Source organism: Oncorhynchus mykiss, chromosome 24 (assembly GCF_013265735.2).
Source record: "Oncorhynchus mykiss isolate Arlee chromosome 24, USDA_OmykA_1.1, whole genome shotgun sequence".
In the NCBI taxonomy this organism is placed as follows: domain Eukaryota; kingdom Metazoa; phylum Chordata; class Actinopteri; order Salmoniformes; family Salmonidae; genus Oncorhynchus; species Oncorhynchus mykiss.
The window spans coordinates 1,469,491-1,487,056 of record NC_048588.1 but is presented as its reverse complement, the minus strand read 5'-3'; the positions used below and the strand labels follow the sequence as shown (position 1 = coordinate 1,487,056).

Below are 17,566 nucleotides of genomic sequence, written 5' to 3'. Positions count from 1 at the left end.
CCCATCAAATGTATCTTCTCAATATGTACCAACATTTTTTACAAAACATGTATGTACACACAAAGCATACCTCTTAAGGATCAGCCCCTTTTTCCCCAATTTTAGCCTAAAATGACATACCCAAATCTAACTGCCCGTAGCTCAGGCCCTGAAGCAAGGATATGCATATTCTTGGTACAATTTGAAAGGAAACACTTTGAAGTTTGTGGAAATGTGAAAGGAATGTATGAGAATATAACACAATATAACTGGTAAAAGATAATACAAAGAAAAAATCAACGGTTCTTTTGTATTTTTTTTGTACCATCTTTGAAATGCTAGAGAAAGGCCATCATGTATTTTTCCAGCCCAGTTGTAATTTATATTTTGGCCACTAGATGGCTGCACTGTTTGTGTTTTAGACTGATCCAATGAACCATTGTGTTTCTGTTCAAACTTTTGTATCAAGACTGCCCAAATGTGCGTAATTTGTTTATTAATAACTTTTCATGTTCAAAATTATGCACTCTCCTCAAACAATAGCATGGTATTATTTCACTGTAATAGCTACTGTAAATTGTACAGTGCAGTTAGATTAACAAGACTGTAAGCCTTCTGCCAATATCAGATATGTCTATGTCCTGGGAAATGTTCTTGTTACTTACAACCTCAAACTAATCGCATTAGCCAACATTTGCTCAACCGTATCGTGGAAGTGACACCGATCCCTGAAGAAGTCTGCCTCCTATAATGAATGAGATTGACTTCACCTGGCTAACAGAACTAGCTGTAATGCCCACATATGGGACTGTTTATATTTTTTTATTATGAGTGAATGGATAAATCAGAAATAGATTGCTACATACTGAAGCCATTTGAATTAGAATTGCCATTTCATTGCTAGTGGTGACAGGACAGTTATTTATTATGGCTGATATGCTGGGTCTCAAAACATATTGAGAATTTGTTCACCGTCCCATACAAACAAATAGGTCCACATAGTTATCTAACTAACACATAGTTATCTTTACAGCTCTTTGCTTTATTCAGAAATCACATAATTGTAGAACAGTCTGTGCAAGATTTACAGTAAGTCCCTATCAAATCAATGCAGTTTAAATACATTGTCTATTTCTGTTGTCTTGCAGTGGTCCATCCAAACAGATGTGGTGTGGGTTGTGTCATAGAGATGGAAAGAGGGCACACCTATCTTTGCCATTCATCACTTCTGTGACAGCATGGGCAGAACCATTGAGGGCTATATCAATTTCAAAGTAGTCAATGTCTTCTTCTTCTAATTATATGAGTTTATTGGCGGTTTGTAATCAAACTAAAAAGGTGTATACCTACACCTACTGTGTTCAAGTGTGTATAGCCTGAACAGGCATTAAGCTAAAGTTAATTATTTAACTGCCACCTGTTGAGCTTGAATCTTTGCTCAGAAGTATTTGCTGATCCCTTCTGCTGACTTGGATGAAATTCTGTTATCCTTCCTTGACCCATAGGTAGTCCCACCCAGTTGCCTACTTTAAAATGGTGAAAGCCTTTGATGGCGCTGCCAATGCTGAAACAGACTTTGTAGCAAGTGTGCCCTATATCCATCTCTATGGGTTGTGTGTGTCTGTCTGGCAGCCAGTGAGGACACCACTGCCCTGTACTCAGAGATCATGATGTATGTCCTGCTGGTCTTCCTTACCTGCTGGCTCCTGGTGGAGATGGTATACTGCTACAGGAAGATCTCCAAGTCGGACGAGCAGGCCCAGGACACCGCGTGAGTAGCTCTTAGCCATGTGTCTCATGGCTTTTTATCTCATAGGCTTGTCTTGTATCTCGTAGCTTTGTATCTCGTAGCTTTGAATCTTGTAGGCTTGTATCTCTTAGCATTAGATCTCATACGCTCATATCTCGCGGTCGTGTCTTGTATCTCGTAGCGTTGTAACTCGTAGTCTCGTATCTTGTAGCCTCATGTCTCGTAGCCTCATATCATGGCCTCGTCACCATACTGAATGTACCAAGGCCAACTCTAGTTTCTATTGTTGCTTTGAATCACGTATCTAGATGTAGGCCTTAGGACAATGATAGACAACTAGAGTTGGCTTCAGCACATACAGAATGGATACGATGCTAAGTGTCTCATACTATATGCGGAGTTTAGGCTTTACCAACAGTAAGCATTACTGACAATGTGGAGTAAAATTCCCCTTGCTGATTTTACGACTCCTTCAATAAATTGGGGGTAGTGAATAGTTTACATTTACTGTTAGGCCATGCAGTATCCAATGTATAGGTTGTGCGTTCTGTGAAAGAGTGTAATGGAGGTGTAATTTCTGAGGGCTCATGCTGTCGGTCAATAGTAGTCGGTCAGCTATTTCAGTAAGTTGTCTTTCTGCTGAGGTCCCTGGATAGTTTGGAGCGCTCTGCTGACTCCTGTTCTGCCATTTTCAAACAACCAATTTAGTGCTCTGTGGATTTGCAGCCGGATCTGAAATTGACTTGTTCTGTGGCCAAGGCTTCAATATATTTCGGTGCTGTCAGCTCCCAATGATTGGTGGTGGTGCTGGGCGGTAGATGGAAGTCGGTACAGTGGATTGTGGGCCATCAAATTTCAACCTTACAATAAAGATATTGGGTAATATACCGTGAATGTTTGATTCCAATGACACTATTCCTGTACCTTACAATGGAAGTACCAGTAGTGCAGGATAGATGTACACAGAACTTACTTGGGAAATTGAGAGAATGTCTGATGGCATCGATTGAGGAAATGGGTTAAAATAATGCACTTCTGAACAAATGAAGAGCGTGTACACTGCTACATTTACATGGCTTGTGTCAGTTGTTCCGAAAATGCTTTTTAAATAGACAACTCTTTGCACTCAGTCTAGAGCCAATGCCTAATGACCCTATGCCCAAGAATACCACAGTAAGTTTAACCACCAGTGGTGTGTTGCAAGGCGTGACCTCCGTCCGGTCTAGTGCCGACAGGACTTAGGGCGCTGGTTAAAAAAAAGAATGCACTGTATAGGAAATAGGGTGCCATTTGGGACGCAGGGGGCACTGAGCTGTTTGTGCAGATAAACATTAGAGACGCACTGATGGCAGCCAGCCATAATATACTGTATGTGACTGGCGGTTCAACAGTACAGGATAATGCATCCATTTAAAAGGATCTGTAGCATGCATTACTGATCCTAAATTACATCAATCATGGACTGTTGGCTAGGAGACAGGATGATCCCACACCAGTTGCAAGTGTGATTTACTGATTTCCTACCATTTCCCCACTTTCATTTGACCTGCTCCTCTTACTTGAATACTTTTTTATTGTAGAATAATGGCTAGGAAATAGGCTAACTCATGGGTTGTGGGAATCCTATTAGCAAAGTTGAAAGAAATCGATGTCATGTTTCTTAGTCAGTGTCCAGGCTTATGTTCAGTATGTTCAGAATTGCTGTTGTCATGAATAAACTGTAACATTCCCAATGGTAAGTTACCCCAATTGTCTAAATTGTTTTGCAATTGTCTCAATTGTTTTCCGTTGACAGAGTTCAATAAGAAAGGCCCAATGAAATGTTCACAGTATGGTGCTCCATGGATGCACCGCAGGATCTTAGATTTGCCTCTCTTTTGTACCCATCTACAGGACAAACTACCTAGCCATTCCCTCCGAAAATAAAGAGAACCTGGGTGTTCCAGTTACAGAATAAAAGTGATTGTCTCACACCAGTACGGTATTTTGAATGTGCCTCTCAATCTGATCTCGATCAGAAAATCACTCTCCACTTCAACTCACGAGTCTCTTTCTGCTGCAACCGCTTCCCCCATTTTCTTCCGTAAGACATTGCTCACTCACACCATAGTAAGAACATTCCCTTCCTCAACCACTCATCTCTGTGCTTTATCTCCATTTTACCATCAGCTCTTTCTCACTCATAGTACTAGTACTAATATTAAAAGTCGACCTAATAGTGAAAATAATGAGAGGTGAAAACAATAGTTATATAAGAAATCCACTCTCCACGTGAGATTCTTTGGTACTTGATGTAAGTGTCGTTTTCAAAGGGAGAGTGGCCCGATTACAACAGCGAAAGAAATGAGGCCTGTGAACACTTTGAACATGCCCCCTGCTGTGTTCTCAGAACAGTGGTCGGAGACGTGTTTTCTTAGTATTGCTAAGGGGCTGTGTGAGGCACAGTGGTACTTTCTGAGAGTGGTACTTTCTGTTTTTTTTTAAGTGGAAGAAAGTTTCTCGCAAGTTACTGTTTTACATTTCTGAATCTGTATTAGAATATCTGTTACTGTTGTACCTAATCTGAATATTTCAACACATCAAGCGACTTAGTCTATCCTCTATTTCAGGTACTGACCAATGGTGTATGAAGCAGTTCATAGTCACCTGACGATACAGACTGAACTCTTTGAAGGGAACATTCAGTGAAGATGTCGCAACGCCTCTCAGCAACCAGGGAACCTGCCAAGTGGAGTCCCCTTTGTCTTGGTCTTGTGGTGTGAGCTAGCCAAACACTTGAATGCTCAAGTATACTCTCCCTTCTTATCTTACTCTGAACCACCATGTGCCAGACAGCAGTGATTTGATGATTTAGTAAGTTGTTTATGATGTTTGAATGTCACCCACAGAAACAAAATTGAACCTACTGTTGCAGAGGATCAACCAATGGCTTCAAAGCAAATTACTTATACTTTTAAATGTGTGAAATGTTGTTCAAATGGTACACTGCACATCATTGGGTGCACATAAAAGCTTCTGGTACATTATTTTCAGTTCATTTTTACTCTACTGATAGAAAACGACGAGATTAGGGGTCAAGGTTTTGCTCTTATACGACCGGAGTCTCGTCGTTATCTTTTTACAGAAATTGGATTGCATAGCTTCTCAAGTTTACTTCACTCAAGTTGTTTGGTAAAATGAAATGTTTCATGCACAGTATGACTGTGGTTTATGATATGATATGAACACTGAGTCCTCTCGCTGGTTCTTAGTGTGACTCCAAGGCTCCATTTGGCCTTCTAGGTCAGAGGCTCCTCTTTAAGTTCAATTCTCTTCCACCGAGAGAACCTGGCTTGAGAAGATGTTGTGCATTTTGATCTTAGAGAGTGACTAGGCTATTTTACAAAAGAAGAAGAAGAAGAAAAAAATGGTTACAGTACAAAGTCACAGTAATTGGTAACAGAGATTCCTATATCTTTTACTCACATCAACAATATGGCTTTTTTTACTCAGTGTTTTATGAGATCAAGTTTATTCAATGGCATCTTAAGACATTCAAAACAATGATGCTGCATAATACAACTACTGTACGCACCAATAGCCAAATACTTGATCATTCTAAACCATGCTAAATCATATACTGGCTGGTGAGATTGTTTGTTTTTAATATAGAGTAGAATTGCTATTGAGACTCATATGTGCCTACTTCCATAGTGTATGAATTGTGTACAATCATACTATATACAGTGCATTCGGAAAGTATTCAGAATCCTTCACTTTTCCCACATTTTGTTACTTTACAGCCTTATTCTAAAATGGATTAAATTGTTTTTTTCCCTCATTTTTAAAAATGTATTACAAATAAAATACTGAAACATCACATTTACATAAGTCTTCAAAGCCTTTACTCAGTACTTTGTTGAAGCACCTTTGGCAGCGATTACATCTTTGAGTCTTCTTGGGTATGATGCTACAAGCTTGGCACACCTGTATTTGGGGAGTTTCTCCCATTCTTCTCTGCAGATCCTCTCAAGCTCTGTCAGGTTGGATGGGGAGCGAAGCTGAACAGCTATTTTCAGGTCTCTCCAGATCGGGTTCAAGTCCAGGCTCTGGCTGGGCCACTCAAGGACATTCAAACACTTGTCCCGAAGCCACACCTGCATGTCTAGACTGTTTGCTTAGGGTCATTGTTCTGTTGGAAGATGAACCTTCCCCCAGTCTGAGGTCTGGAGCAGGTTTTCATCAAGGATGTCTCTGTACTTTGCTCCATTCATCTTTCCCTCAAAACATCACAAAAGCATGATGCTGCCATCACCATGCTTCACTCTAGGGATGTTATTGGCCAGGTGATAAGCGGTGCCTGGTTTCCTCCAGATGTGACGCTTGGCCTTCAGGCCAAAGAGTTCAGTCTTGGTTTCATCAGACCAGAGAATCTTGTTTCACATGGTCTGAGAGTCCTTTAGGTGCGTTTTGGCCAACTCCAAGCGGGCTGTCATATACCTTTTACTGAGGAGTGGCTTCAGTCTGGCCACTCTACCATAAAGACCTGATTGGTGGAGTGCTCGAGAGATGGCTATCCTTCTGGAAGGTTCTCCCATCTCCACAGAGGAACTCTGGAGATCTTTCAGAGTGATCATCAGGTTTTTGGTCACAACCCTGACCAACCCCCGATTGCTCAGTTTGGCCGGGCGGCCAGCTCTAGGAAGAGTCTTGGTGGTTCCAAACTTCTTCCATTTATTAAGAATGATGGAGGCCACTGTGTTCTTGGGGACCTTCAATGCTCCATAAATGTTTTGGTACCCTTTCCCAGATCTGTGCCTCGACACAATCCTGTCTCGGAGCTCTACGGGCAATTCCTTCGACCTGGCTTGGTCAACTGTGGGAACTTATATAGACAGGTGTGTGCCTTTCCAAATAATTTCCAGTCAATTGAATTGACCACAGGTGGACTTCAATCAAGTTGTAGAAACATCTCAAGGAGGATCAATGGAAACAGGATGCACCTGAGCTCAATTTCAAGTCTCATAGCAAATGTATATTTTTTATTTATACATTTGCAATAATTACTAAATACCTGTTTTCACTTTGTCATTGTGGGGCACTGTGTGTAGATTGATGAGGGGGAAAATAATTTAATGAATTTTAGAATAAAGCTGTGAAGTAACAAAATGTGGAAAAAGTGAAGGGGTCTGAATACTTTCCGAATGCTCTGTATGTCACTGTATCTCTTTTACACTGTATCTCCATATTGAGCTATTAAAGGACAATGCATTCCAAATGTATCCGAACCCTTCGCCATACTTATCTAATTTGTAAAGTCCTTCAACATTCATCTTGAAAATGTTTTGATTACAGAGTTGGCACAGAGACGAGACAAGCAGGTCGCGTTTCAATGAAATGCTAAAACACTCAATAAGTGTTTGTGCAAGTCTGTCTGTCAATCTCCTCACTGATTGTGAGACTAATAACAGAGGAAGGTATTGTAAAGTTTTTTTTAGATACCTCAAAAACATAACAGATAAAATAGAACTATTTAGTTATTGCCTGATTAGCGAATACCACAGGGAAAAGGAGCATCATCCCATTTGCTATAGATACAATGTGACTAGTCCACCCACAAGGTTTTGATGACATGTCTTGACTGGGGACTAGGGGTGGTGCCAGACTGGGGGTGGTGGCACGAAACTATTGAGACTGAGGAGGTAGGGTGTGAATGAATTAGGCCATATCTATGTGGGTTTAGCCATCCATCTGTACCACCCATCCTCCTCCCACAGTGCACAGCTGGTGTTAAGCACCTGAAGGATGGGGGGGGGGGGGGGGGGGGGCAGTCCTCGGAGAGCAATCTCACCACCACCATGTTCTTGTTCTGGGGCCACCGGTAACAGATATAGCATCTGTCGTTATAGCAACCCAGGCAAGCCCCGAGCAGAGAGCAGATTGGTCTTCTTCAATTTAACCATGCCATGATGACAGAGTTGTGTGGGTCATGCACTAACCAGACATGAAGATAATGACTACACAGTACAGAGCTCAAGGGTTATCACAACCCTAGCTAGTAATGCACCCTAAAGCATAGGCCTACATCATTGATATGAACGTTCAACATTTCATTATCTGTATGCTGCACCTCATTCAGCCAGTAATGCTTTTCCCTCCTCTTCTGTTTAACAAGCGTATCATTGTAATTTTCTATCTCCCAAAGGGTACAACCCACTATTGTGACCCACATTCAATACTTTATAATTATACCAGGCTGTTACTGCTCTGAAATAAATTCATTTATCACAGAAATGTATTCAACAATGCTAGATGTTCTATTGGAGCTGGAATATTGCCAATCCCTCACAACAATTAATTAACATTTTACACAACAACAACGACTGTTACACCCTGATCTGTTTCACCTGTCTTTGTGCTTGTCTCCACTCCCCTCCATGTGTTGCCCATCTTCGACCATTATCCCCAGTATATTTATACCTGTGTTCTCTGTTTGTCTGTTGCTAGTTTGTTTTGTCCGTCCAGCCTACCAGTGTTTTTCCCCTTGCTCCTGTCTTTTTCTATAGTTCCTGTTTTCTAGTTTTCCCGGTTTTGACCATTCTGCCTGTCCTGAGCCTGCTTGCCGTTCTGTACCTTGTCACACCGCCCTGGATTATTGACCTCTGCCTGCCCTGACCCTGAGACTGCCTGCCGTTATGTACCTTTTGACTCTGATCTGCATTACTGACCTCTGCCTGCCCTTGACCTGTTGTATTCGCCAACATGTGACAAATAACATTAGATTTGAGCTTGACTGACTGCATCCCTGTTTGGTATTACAACTGCTCTGACCGCAATGCGCCACAGAGGGTAATGTGTATGACTCCAGCCACCCAAGTCATAGACTGTTCTCTCTGCTACTGCATGGCAAGCGGTTCCCGGAGCACCAAGTCTGGGACCAAAAGACTCCTGAACAGCTTCTACGCCGAAGCCATAAGACTGCTGAACAGTTAATCAAATGGCTACCCATACTATTTACATTGACCCCTATTAATTATCTATCCTGATTGCCTAGCACCTTTTACCCTTAACTACATATACATATTACCTCAGTTAACTCAACTACCTCATACCCCTGCATACTGACTCGACTCCAGTACTCCTTGTATATAGCATTGCTATTGTTACTACCGTTACAACAACAACAAAATATATTGTCATTTTTATCTATTTTAAATAGCCTTGTCAATGCCAGAATGCCCCATAGGCCAGCAGCCTATCTCCTGTTTTTGTAGCGTGAGACTGCTTGATGTACAAGTACACCCTCTGCACAGGACGTTAGTACAGTAAGTGCAGTACTGGTGCATCAAAGCTGGGACAGAGAGACTGAAAAACAGCTTCTATCTCCAGGCCATCAGACTGTTAAATAAATAGTCACTACTAGCCGGCATCCGCCCAGTACCCTGCCCTGAACTTTACAGACTGCTGCCATATGTACTATATAACTACTGCTGTAAACACCTTTTCCATTCATATACTGTCTACACACCATCATATATTTAAATTCCAAAGTCTGACATGGCTCGTTCTAATATTTCTATATTTCTTTATTCCTTTATTTCAATGTTTTGGAATTTGCATGTATTGTTTTGTATTGTTAGGTATTATTGCACTGTTGGAGCTAGGAACATAAGAATTTTGCCATACCCACAATAACGTTAGCCAAATAAGTGTAAGCGGCCAATACAATTTGATTTGATTTGATAATAGCAACAACAGCAATTAGCGATAACATAACACATGTGTTATTGTGTGCTCTGCCAATGCTTCTTCCTATCACTTTTACTCTCAATTTACTATCATTTTACTCTCAATTTAGTTACAGAAGAACAAGATGACATGTCAATTATAACATCAATGGTCTTTGTCTCCCTCTAGTGTAATACAAAAAAAAGGCTTAAGGCCACCCTAACTGCGTTATGTTATATTAGGTTTCATAACTTGGTGTTTTATTTAATATAAATTAAAACACCAAGTTACTTAGTGATTCAATGACAATAGTATATTATAATGCCATAGGCCCACCCTAACTGCGTTATATTAGGTTTCATAACTTATCATAAAATACTATACTAATACGGACAATGAAGTAATTGACAATGGAAGGTAGAGCTATTGTTATGGTTCGTATCATCACTGTTGTAAAGTAGCCTACTTGAATAAAACTGTTTATTTAGTGAAATTTTTACGAGAATATAAAGCAGACTATTTCACGCTGCGTTAAGTTGTTAAATCCCTTAATGAGCCAAACTTGCCTCCTCACACCTGACTCAGCTCAGAGACTGCAGTGACAATCCCTCAATCCCTCTCCCCAAAAATGCATTTATTTATCTCTATTCAATAAGTATCTCCAGGGCTCTGAAACATCCCCTGTTGGAGAATTTTTTTTCCTGATACATCATTGACAAAAACTGGGAATACTAAATCATATATTTTGCCCCTATGGTCTCCATTTAGGCCTAGAATATTTGAGCGCATTAGTTCTGTCTGAGTTGATGTTAGTTATGGGATGAGACAGTGCAATATGGTTCTAGGGCCATAGGAGGGCAGTGTACTTGTTTACTGAAGGAATTGTGATTTTGTATGGGTGGCAGGTTGAAAGAAAACAATTGGTTTAAGCCTTACTCTACCCTATGATCTCATTGTGTTTGCTGATTTTATGTTATTGTTTGGAGTATACACCCCACCCTGTGTGTGTGAATGTACCCCTATCTAAGCCAAAGTGTGATACTGGCTAAACAATGATACTCTTCTTAAAGGTTTGATAAAAATCAACCTTTTGGAAATATACTATATGCGAAGGAAATTTTAAGCCTAGTGAGAATTAGGAATACATCTGAGTGTAAGAGATCCACAAGCAGTGATCCATTACATTTTACCATTGCACAACTGAATTCTTAAATGTTAATTGAAGATAAATAATGTATGCAACTGCAACAAAAAACATATAATCCAAAGTGAATTAACTGCCTGAAGTTGGGAGGGAACTTTTGTAAAATATGAAAGCAGAAGGACATTTTTGCCTAGAGAGAATTTGCAGCCTCTCATGTATTGGTGACATTCATTTTTAAGTCTCTCTTTTACATGTTTCTTCAGTAACTAAGAAATCCCTTTCCTCCCTCAAATTATCTCAGCAGATGTGGGCTTTCAACTAGGAATGTTTTCAACTCCATTTTGATACTTGAAAATGTTTTCATGAATTTCCTTGACTCTCCCAGACTGCCAGGACTCCATAAAATAGACAACAGAAGCGTTGATGTTCTTCCTCGTCACATCTCCCCTGGCCTGGACATCTTCAAAGTGTCTGGCTATGCAAGATAGCGCCAACAGATAGGGCAGCTCTGCTTCTAGCTCCTACAAACATTTTGCTACACCGGCAATAACATCTGCTTAACATGTGTCTGTGACAAATACAATTTGAATTGATTTGAGAAACCCACAGGCAAAAATGCCAGCATGTTTAAGTAAGCACTGTCTGTCTGCAGCACAACACTAAATTATGCTTAAACAACGTGCCATAGAGTTCTGTGGCACCCCACTAGGTGTGTTCCAGTATGACGCAACTTTTACAGGAAGAACCACTGTAGCTCATCTGGTAGGCTCGCATGACTGGGCAGCTCGCGTCTGGGTTTCACTTTGTGGTCAGTAATAGTTTTCCAGCCCTGCCACATCCGACAAGCATCAGAGCCGGTCCGGTGTAGTATGATTCAATCTTAACCCTGTATTGACGCTTTGCTTGTTTGATGATTCATCTGAGGGCATAGCTGGATTTCTTATAAGCGTATGGATTAGTGTCCTGCTCCTTGAAAGGGGCAGCTGTAGCCTTTAGCTCGATGCGGATGTTGCCTGTAATCCATGGCTTCTGGTTGGGATATGTACATACGGTCACTGTGAGGATGATGTTGTCGATGCACTTATTGATGAGGCCAATGACTGAAGTGGTATACTCCTCAATGCCATTGGATGAATCCCGGAACATATTCCAGTCTGTGCTAGCAAAACAGTCCTGTAGAGACATACAGTAAGTTCAGGGAATACTTGTAAAGCTGTGGGAGGAGTGTCATGATCAAACTGCCATTCATGTCCTCATGAGTTCGTTGCTTGAAATCCAGCATAATGTTTAATTCCTTTGAGAGCAATACAGTTCAAGGGATACACTTCTGCTGCAATGACACGCGCAGGCAAAGGAAATCTGTTTCTACATCTAGAATCCACTCCAAGAAGAAGCCAAGGCACCACACGGTATTATCTGTAAGACAAAATACAAAAATATATACTTTATTGTACAGTTTGAGCAACCATTGAACCATGCCAGCATAGCATCAACATTAGGGTAGACTAGTTGAACATGCATACAGGCACAGAGATTACATTTACAACAATGTCTAGCCTAATAGAAATAAATATGGCACAACCCTCAACCTTTCCATTTTAGATTTCCAACATTTAATTGTATTATTGTTTCTCATCACTATATGCTAGTAATCTTAGCTAGCTAGCTTGCTGGACATGCAATACTTATTATTTAAATCTGTTTAGAATCCTATCTTGCGTCGTGTTTATAATTTTGTTAGATTGAAATTAATCCAAGGTCATACTCATAACCAATGTCAAACCTCATCAATTATGTTACATAGCTAGTTATTACAATTATTTACAGTTGCTGATGTTACACATAATTTCTCACAAGTTACAAATGTGAGGCATGGTGCATACAAGTTAGCAGGCGCCAGGCTAACTAGCTGGCCAACTCCAGTCATGAGCTAACATTTGCTGGTAAACCTAGCTTTTGGTGGCTGGTTGTAATGTTGCAGCTTGCTGTTTAGTAGTTGGCATATTTATGACTAAAAAGAGAAGAGGTTATACAATTGAGATACAAAAGAGCTCTGATTGTAAAATCTCTTCTATTTTTAATCATAGATATGGCTACTGGTACTGTCTGGGTTGGCGCCCCCTTTGGGTTGAGCCGTGGCGGAGATCTTTGTGGGCTATACTCGGCCTTGTCTCAGGATGGTAAGTTGGTGGTTGAAGATATCCCTCTAGTGGTGTGGGGGCTGTGCTTTGGCAAAGTGGGTGGTGTTATATCCTTCCTGTTTGGCTCTGTCCGGGGGTGTCATCGGATGGGGCCACAGTGTCTCCTGACCCCTCCTGTCTCAGCCTCCAGTATATATGCTGCAGTAGTTTATGTGTCGGGGGGCTAGGGTCAGTTTGTTATATCTGGAGTACTTCTCCTGTCCTATCCGGTGTCCTGTGTGAATTTAAGTATGCTCTCTCTAATTCTCTCTTTCTCTCTTTCTTTCTCTCTCTTGGAGGACCTGAGCCCCAGGACCATGCCTCAGGACTACCTGACATGATGACTCCTTGCGGTCCCCAGTCCACCTCCAGTTTCAACTGGCCTGTGATTATTATTATTTGACCATGCTGGTCATTTATGAACATTTGAACATCTTGGCCATGTTCTGTTATAATCTCCACCCGGCACAGCCAGAAGAGGACTGGCCACCCCACATAGCCTGGTTCCTCTCTAGGTTTCTTCCTAGGTTTTGGCTTTTCTAGGGAGTTTTTCCTAGCCACCGTGCTTCTACACCTGCTTTGCTTCCTGTTTGGGGTTTTAGGCTGGGTTTCTGTACAGCACTTTGAGAATAAGCTGATGTACGAAGGGCTATATAAATAAATGTGATTTGATTTTGATTTGATTACTGGTAGTTGTTTAGCTACCTAACTTAGCTAGTTAGCTATCTAAGTTAAAAACAGACAAATAATTTGATTTCCCCCAGTGTACCATAGTAGTATGTTAGCAGGTAGATACATGAAAGTTAGCTAGCTAGCTAGGTGGCTTGCAGGAAAAATAACTTGCTTAGCTAGGCACCGTATCTGTCACCTGCCCTGTTGGTACTGGCATCGACTGTAGCTGAGCTTCTAATTTTAACTAAATCCAACTCTTTGTTTCGAATCCTCTTCACTGTATTCTGGTTGAAACATGTATGGTTGAATGACACCATTTAGCTAATAGATGCTCTATCATCAAATTTGTGTAGATGAGAAGAATCACGAGTCAGTTCTTTCAGCTTTGCCCCAAGGATTGTTGTTAGAGTCCGCCTCTTTTTTTGAAAAGCGGGGGCCAGAGCACGATGCACTGCCCAACACATATTGTAGTCTTTCAGAGACTGGAAAAACAGTGTCTGCTTGTAAATTTAGCAATGAATCTGCCAATAGGAACATCGCTGAAAGACGTCCAATAGCTTTATCGAACAAGGACAACCATATCTACACCCACAAAAACATATAGTGTGATTAGTACAGCATAGAGCCTTCGCAAAATGCCACAAAGCAGAACTACATGTACTTTTAGGTCTCGCCTCCCCATCGATACACCGGAAGCCATCGTAGGGTGTATCATTCAGCACGCAAAGCCCTAACCTGCCTTCCTCCTGGGCAATTATGTGTGAAACACATCTAACTGTTCTAGAAATGGCTCCGATGTGATGAAAACAAGTCCAGATTCTCCCAGGGTGAAATTCCCCTTTAATGTACAATGCCCTGCAGCATTGCCCGTGGCATTGTATCTGACTGCAACAGGAAGCTTCATATACACTGAGTGTACAAAACATTAAGGACACCTGCTCTTTCCATGGCATAGACTGACCAGGTGAATCCAGATGAAAGTTATGATCCCTTGATGTCACTTGTTAAATTCACTTCAATCCGTGTAGATGAAGGGGAAGGACACAGGTTAAAAAAGGCTTTTTAAGTCTTGAGAGAATTGAGATATGGATTCTGTAAGTGTGCCATGCAGAGGGTGAATGGGCAAGACAAAATGTTGAAGTGCCTTTGAACGGGATATGATAGTAGGTGTCAGGCACACTGGTTTGAGTGTGTCAGGAACTGCAATGCTGCTGGGTTTTTCAAGCTCAACAGTTTCCCATGTGTATCAATAATGGTACACAATCCAATGGACATCCAGCCATCTTGACACAACTGTGGGAAACATTGGAGTCAACTTGGGCCAACATCCCTGTGGAACGATTTCGACACCTTATAGAGTCCATGCCCCGACAAATTAAGGTTGTTCTGAGGGCAAAAGAGGGGGTGCAACTCAATATTAGGAAGGTGTCCTTAATGTTTTGTACACTCAGTGTATGTTCTCCCTATCAAATAGAATGTATTGACAGGTGTCTGTAATCCTACTTTATTTAAAGGCGCTAAGGAACAGAATTGACATAAGTCATTATTACTTGCTGATATGATGGACTGTCACTTAGCTGATTCCTCAGAGTTTTCCCAATTCATCACTGTCTCTTTCAAAGTGCTGTTACTACAGGACAGTTTGTTTCAAGGGCTGAGTCTCTGATGTAGAGTTTTGTAGATTGACCGACCAACCTATACACTAAGATGTAGGCAGCATAGATGTGAAGATGTTAGATTTTATTCAAATCAAATGTTATTGGTCGCATTCACATTTTTAGCAGATGTTAGTGCGGGTGTAGCGAAATGCTTGTACTTGGAGCAGTTGTCATGTATTGTCATGTTGTGTCTTTCTGTCCTTTCCTTTCACCCTGTCTCCCTCTGCTGGTCGTATTAGGTTACCTTTTCTCCCCCGCTTTCCCCCAGCTGTTCCTTGTCTCCTCTTGACTACCTCGTCACCCCTTCTCCCAACTGTTCCCCTTTTCCCTCTGATTAGTCCCCTATATCTCTCTCTGTTTTTGTTCCTGTCCTTGTCGGATTCTTGTTTGTTGTGTTTCATGCCTGAGCCAGACTATCGTCATGTTTGCTGTAACCTTGTCCTGTCCTGTCGGAATCTGCCGGTCTATCTGAGCCTACCACAGTTTGGTTATTAAAGAAGCTCTGTTTAAGTTAGTTCGCTTTTGGGTCCTCATTCACTCACCGTAACAGAAGAATCCGACCAAGAATGGACCCAGCGACTTCGGATCCTCTCCACTCAGCCGTCGAGATCCAGGGAGCGATGCTAGGCAGACACGAGCAGGAATTGTCTGCTGCTCGACATGCCGTTGAGACCCTGGCCACCCAAGTCTCCAACCTCACAGAACAGGTTCACCATCTCCGCCTCGATCCACCGGCCACTTCCAGGGCTTTCGAATCTCCGGAGCCCAGAATCAATAACCCGCCGTGTTACTCTGGGGAGCCCACTGAATGCCGCTCGTTCCTCACCCAGTGTGATATTGTGTTTTCTCTCCAGCCCAACACTTACTCCAGGAGCACTGCTCGTGTCGCCTACGTCATATCTCTCCTTATTGGCCGGGCTCGTGAGTGGGGCACGGCAATCTGGGAGGCAAGGGCTGAGTGTACTAACCAGTATCAGGACTTTAAGGAGGAGATGATACGGGTTTTTGATCGATCTGTTTTTGGGGAGGAGGCTTCCAGGGCCCTGTCTTCCCTATGTCAAGGTAATCGATCCATAACAGACTACTCTATTGAGTTTCGCACTCTTGCTGCCTCCAGTGGCTGGAACGAGCCGGCTTTGCTCGCTCGTTTTCTGGAGGGTCTCCGCGCAGAGGTAAAGGATGAGATTCTCTCCCGGGAGGTCCCTTCCAGCGTGGATTCCCTGATTGAACTCGCTATTCGCATTGAGCGACGGGTTGATCTTCGTCACCGAGCTCGTGGAAAGGAGCTCGCGTTCTCCGTTGCCCCCCTCTCCGCATCACTACCATCTTCCTCTGCCGGCTCGGGAGCTGAGCCTATGCAGCTGGGAGGTATCCGCATCTCGACTAAGGAGAGGGAACGGAGAATCACCAACCGCCTCTGTCTCTATTGCGGTTCTGCTGGTCATTTTGTCACTTCATGTCCAGTAAAAGCCAGAGCTCATCAGTAAGCGGAGGGCTACTGGTGAGCGCTACTACTCCTGTCTCTCCAAGATCCTGCACTACCTTGTCGGTCCATCTACGCTGGACCGGTTCGTCAGCTTCCTGCAGTGCCTTAATAGACTCTGGGGCGGAGGGCTGTTTTATGGACGAGACCTGGGCTCGGGAACATGACATTCCTCTCAGACAGTTAAGGGAGTCCACGGCCTTGTTCGCCCTGGATGGTAGTCCTCTCCCCAGGATTCAGCGTGAGACGCTACCTTTAACCCTCACTGTTTCTGGTAATCATAGCGAGACCATTTCTTTTTTGATTTTTCGTTCACCTTTTACACCTGTTGTTTTGGGCCATCCCTGGCTAGTTTGTCATAATCCTTCCATTAATTGGTCTAGTAATTCTATCCTCTCCTGGAACGTCTCTTGTCATGTGAAATGTTTAATGTCTGCTATCCCTCCTGTTTCCTCTGTCTCTTCTTCACAGGAGGAGCCTGGTGATTTGACAGGGGTGCCGGAGGAATATCACGATCTGCGCACGGTGTTCAGTCGGTCCAGGGCCACCTCTCTTCCTCCACACCGGTCGTATGATTGTAGTATTGATCTCCTTCCGGGAACCACTCCCCCCCGGGGTAGACTATACTCTCTGTCGGCTCCCGAACGTAAGGCTCTCGAGGATTATTTGTCTGTAGCTCTTGACGCCGGTACCATAGTCCCCTCCTCCTCTCCCGCCGGAGCGGGGTTTTTTTTTGTCAAGAAGAAGGACGGGTCTCTGCGCCCCTGCATAGATTATCGAGGGCTGAATGACATAACAGTTAAGAATCGTTATCCGCTTCCTCTTATGTCTTCAGCCTTCGAGATCCTGCAGGGAGCCAGGTTTTTCACTAAGTTGGACCTTCGTAACGCTTACCATCTCGTGCGCATCAGGGAGGGGGACGAGTGGAAGACGGCGTTTAACACTCCGTTAGGGCACTTTGAATACCGGGTTCTTCCTTTCGGCCTCGCTAAC

The 17,566-nt window shown here is 42.6% G+C and overlaps 1 protein-coding gene across 6 annotated transcripts in view; it reads left to right on the top strand.

The window, feature by feature from the left end:
• LOC110503532 (sodium channel subunit beta-3) overlaps positions 1 to 5,543 on the top strand; it is a 31,432-nt gene extending 25,889 nt beyond the window's left edge. Inside the window, exons 5-7 of one of the 6 annotated variants that reach the window (XM_021581896.2) lie at positions 1,612 to 1,750; positions 3,623 to 3,688; positions 4,339 to 5,543. In XM_021581896.2, the coding sequence (XP_021437571.1) occupies positions 1,612 to 1,750; positions 3,623 to 3,686 (203 nt within the window). In that variant the 3' untranslated portion in view covers positions 3,687 to 3,688; positions 4,339 to 5,543. The other 5 variants (XM_021581894.2, XM_021581895.2, XM_021581898.2 and 2 more) reach the window with 5 other exon arrangements.
• Positions 5,544 to 17,566: the final 12,023 nt, after the last annotated feature.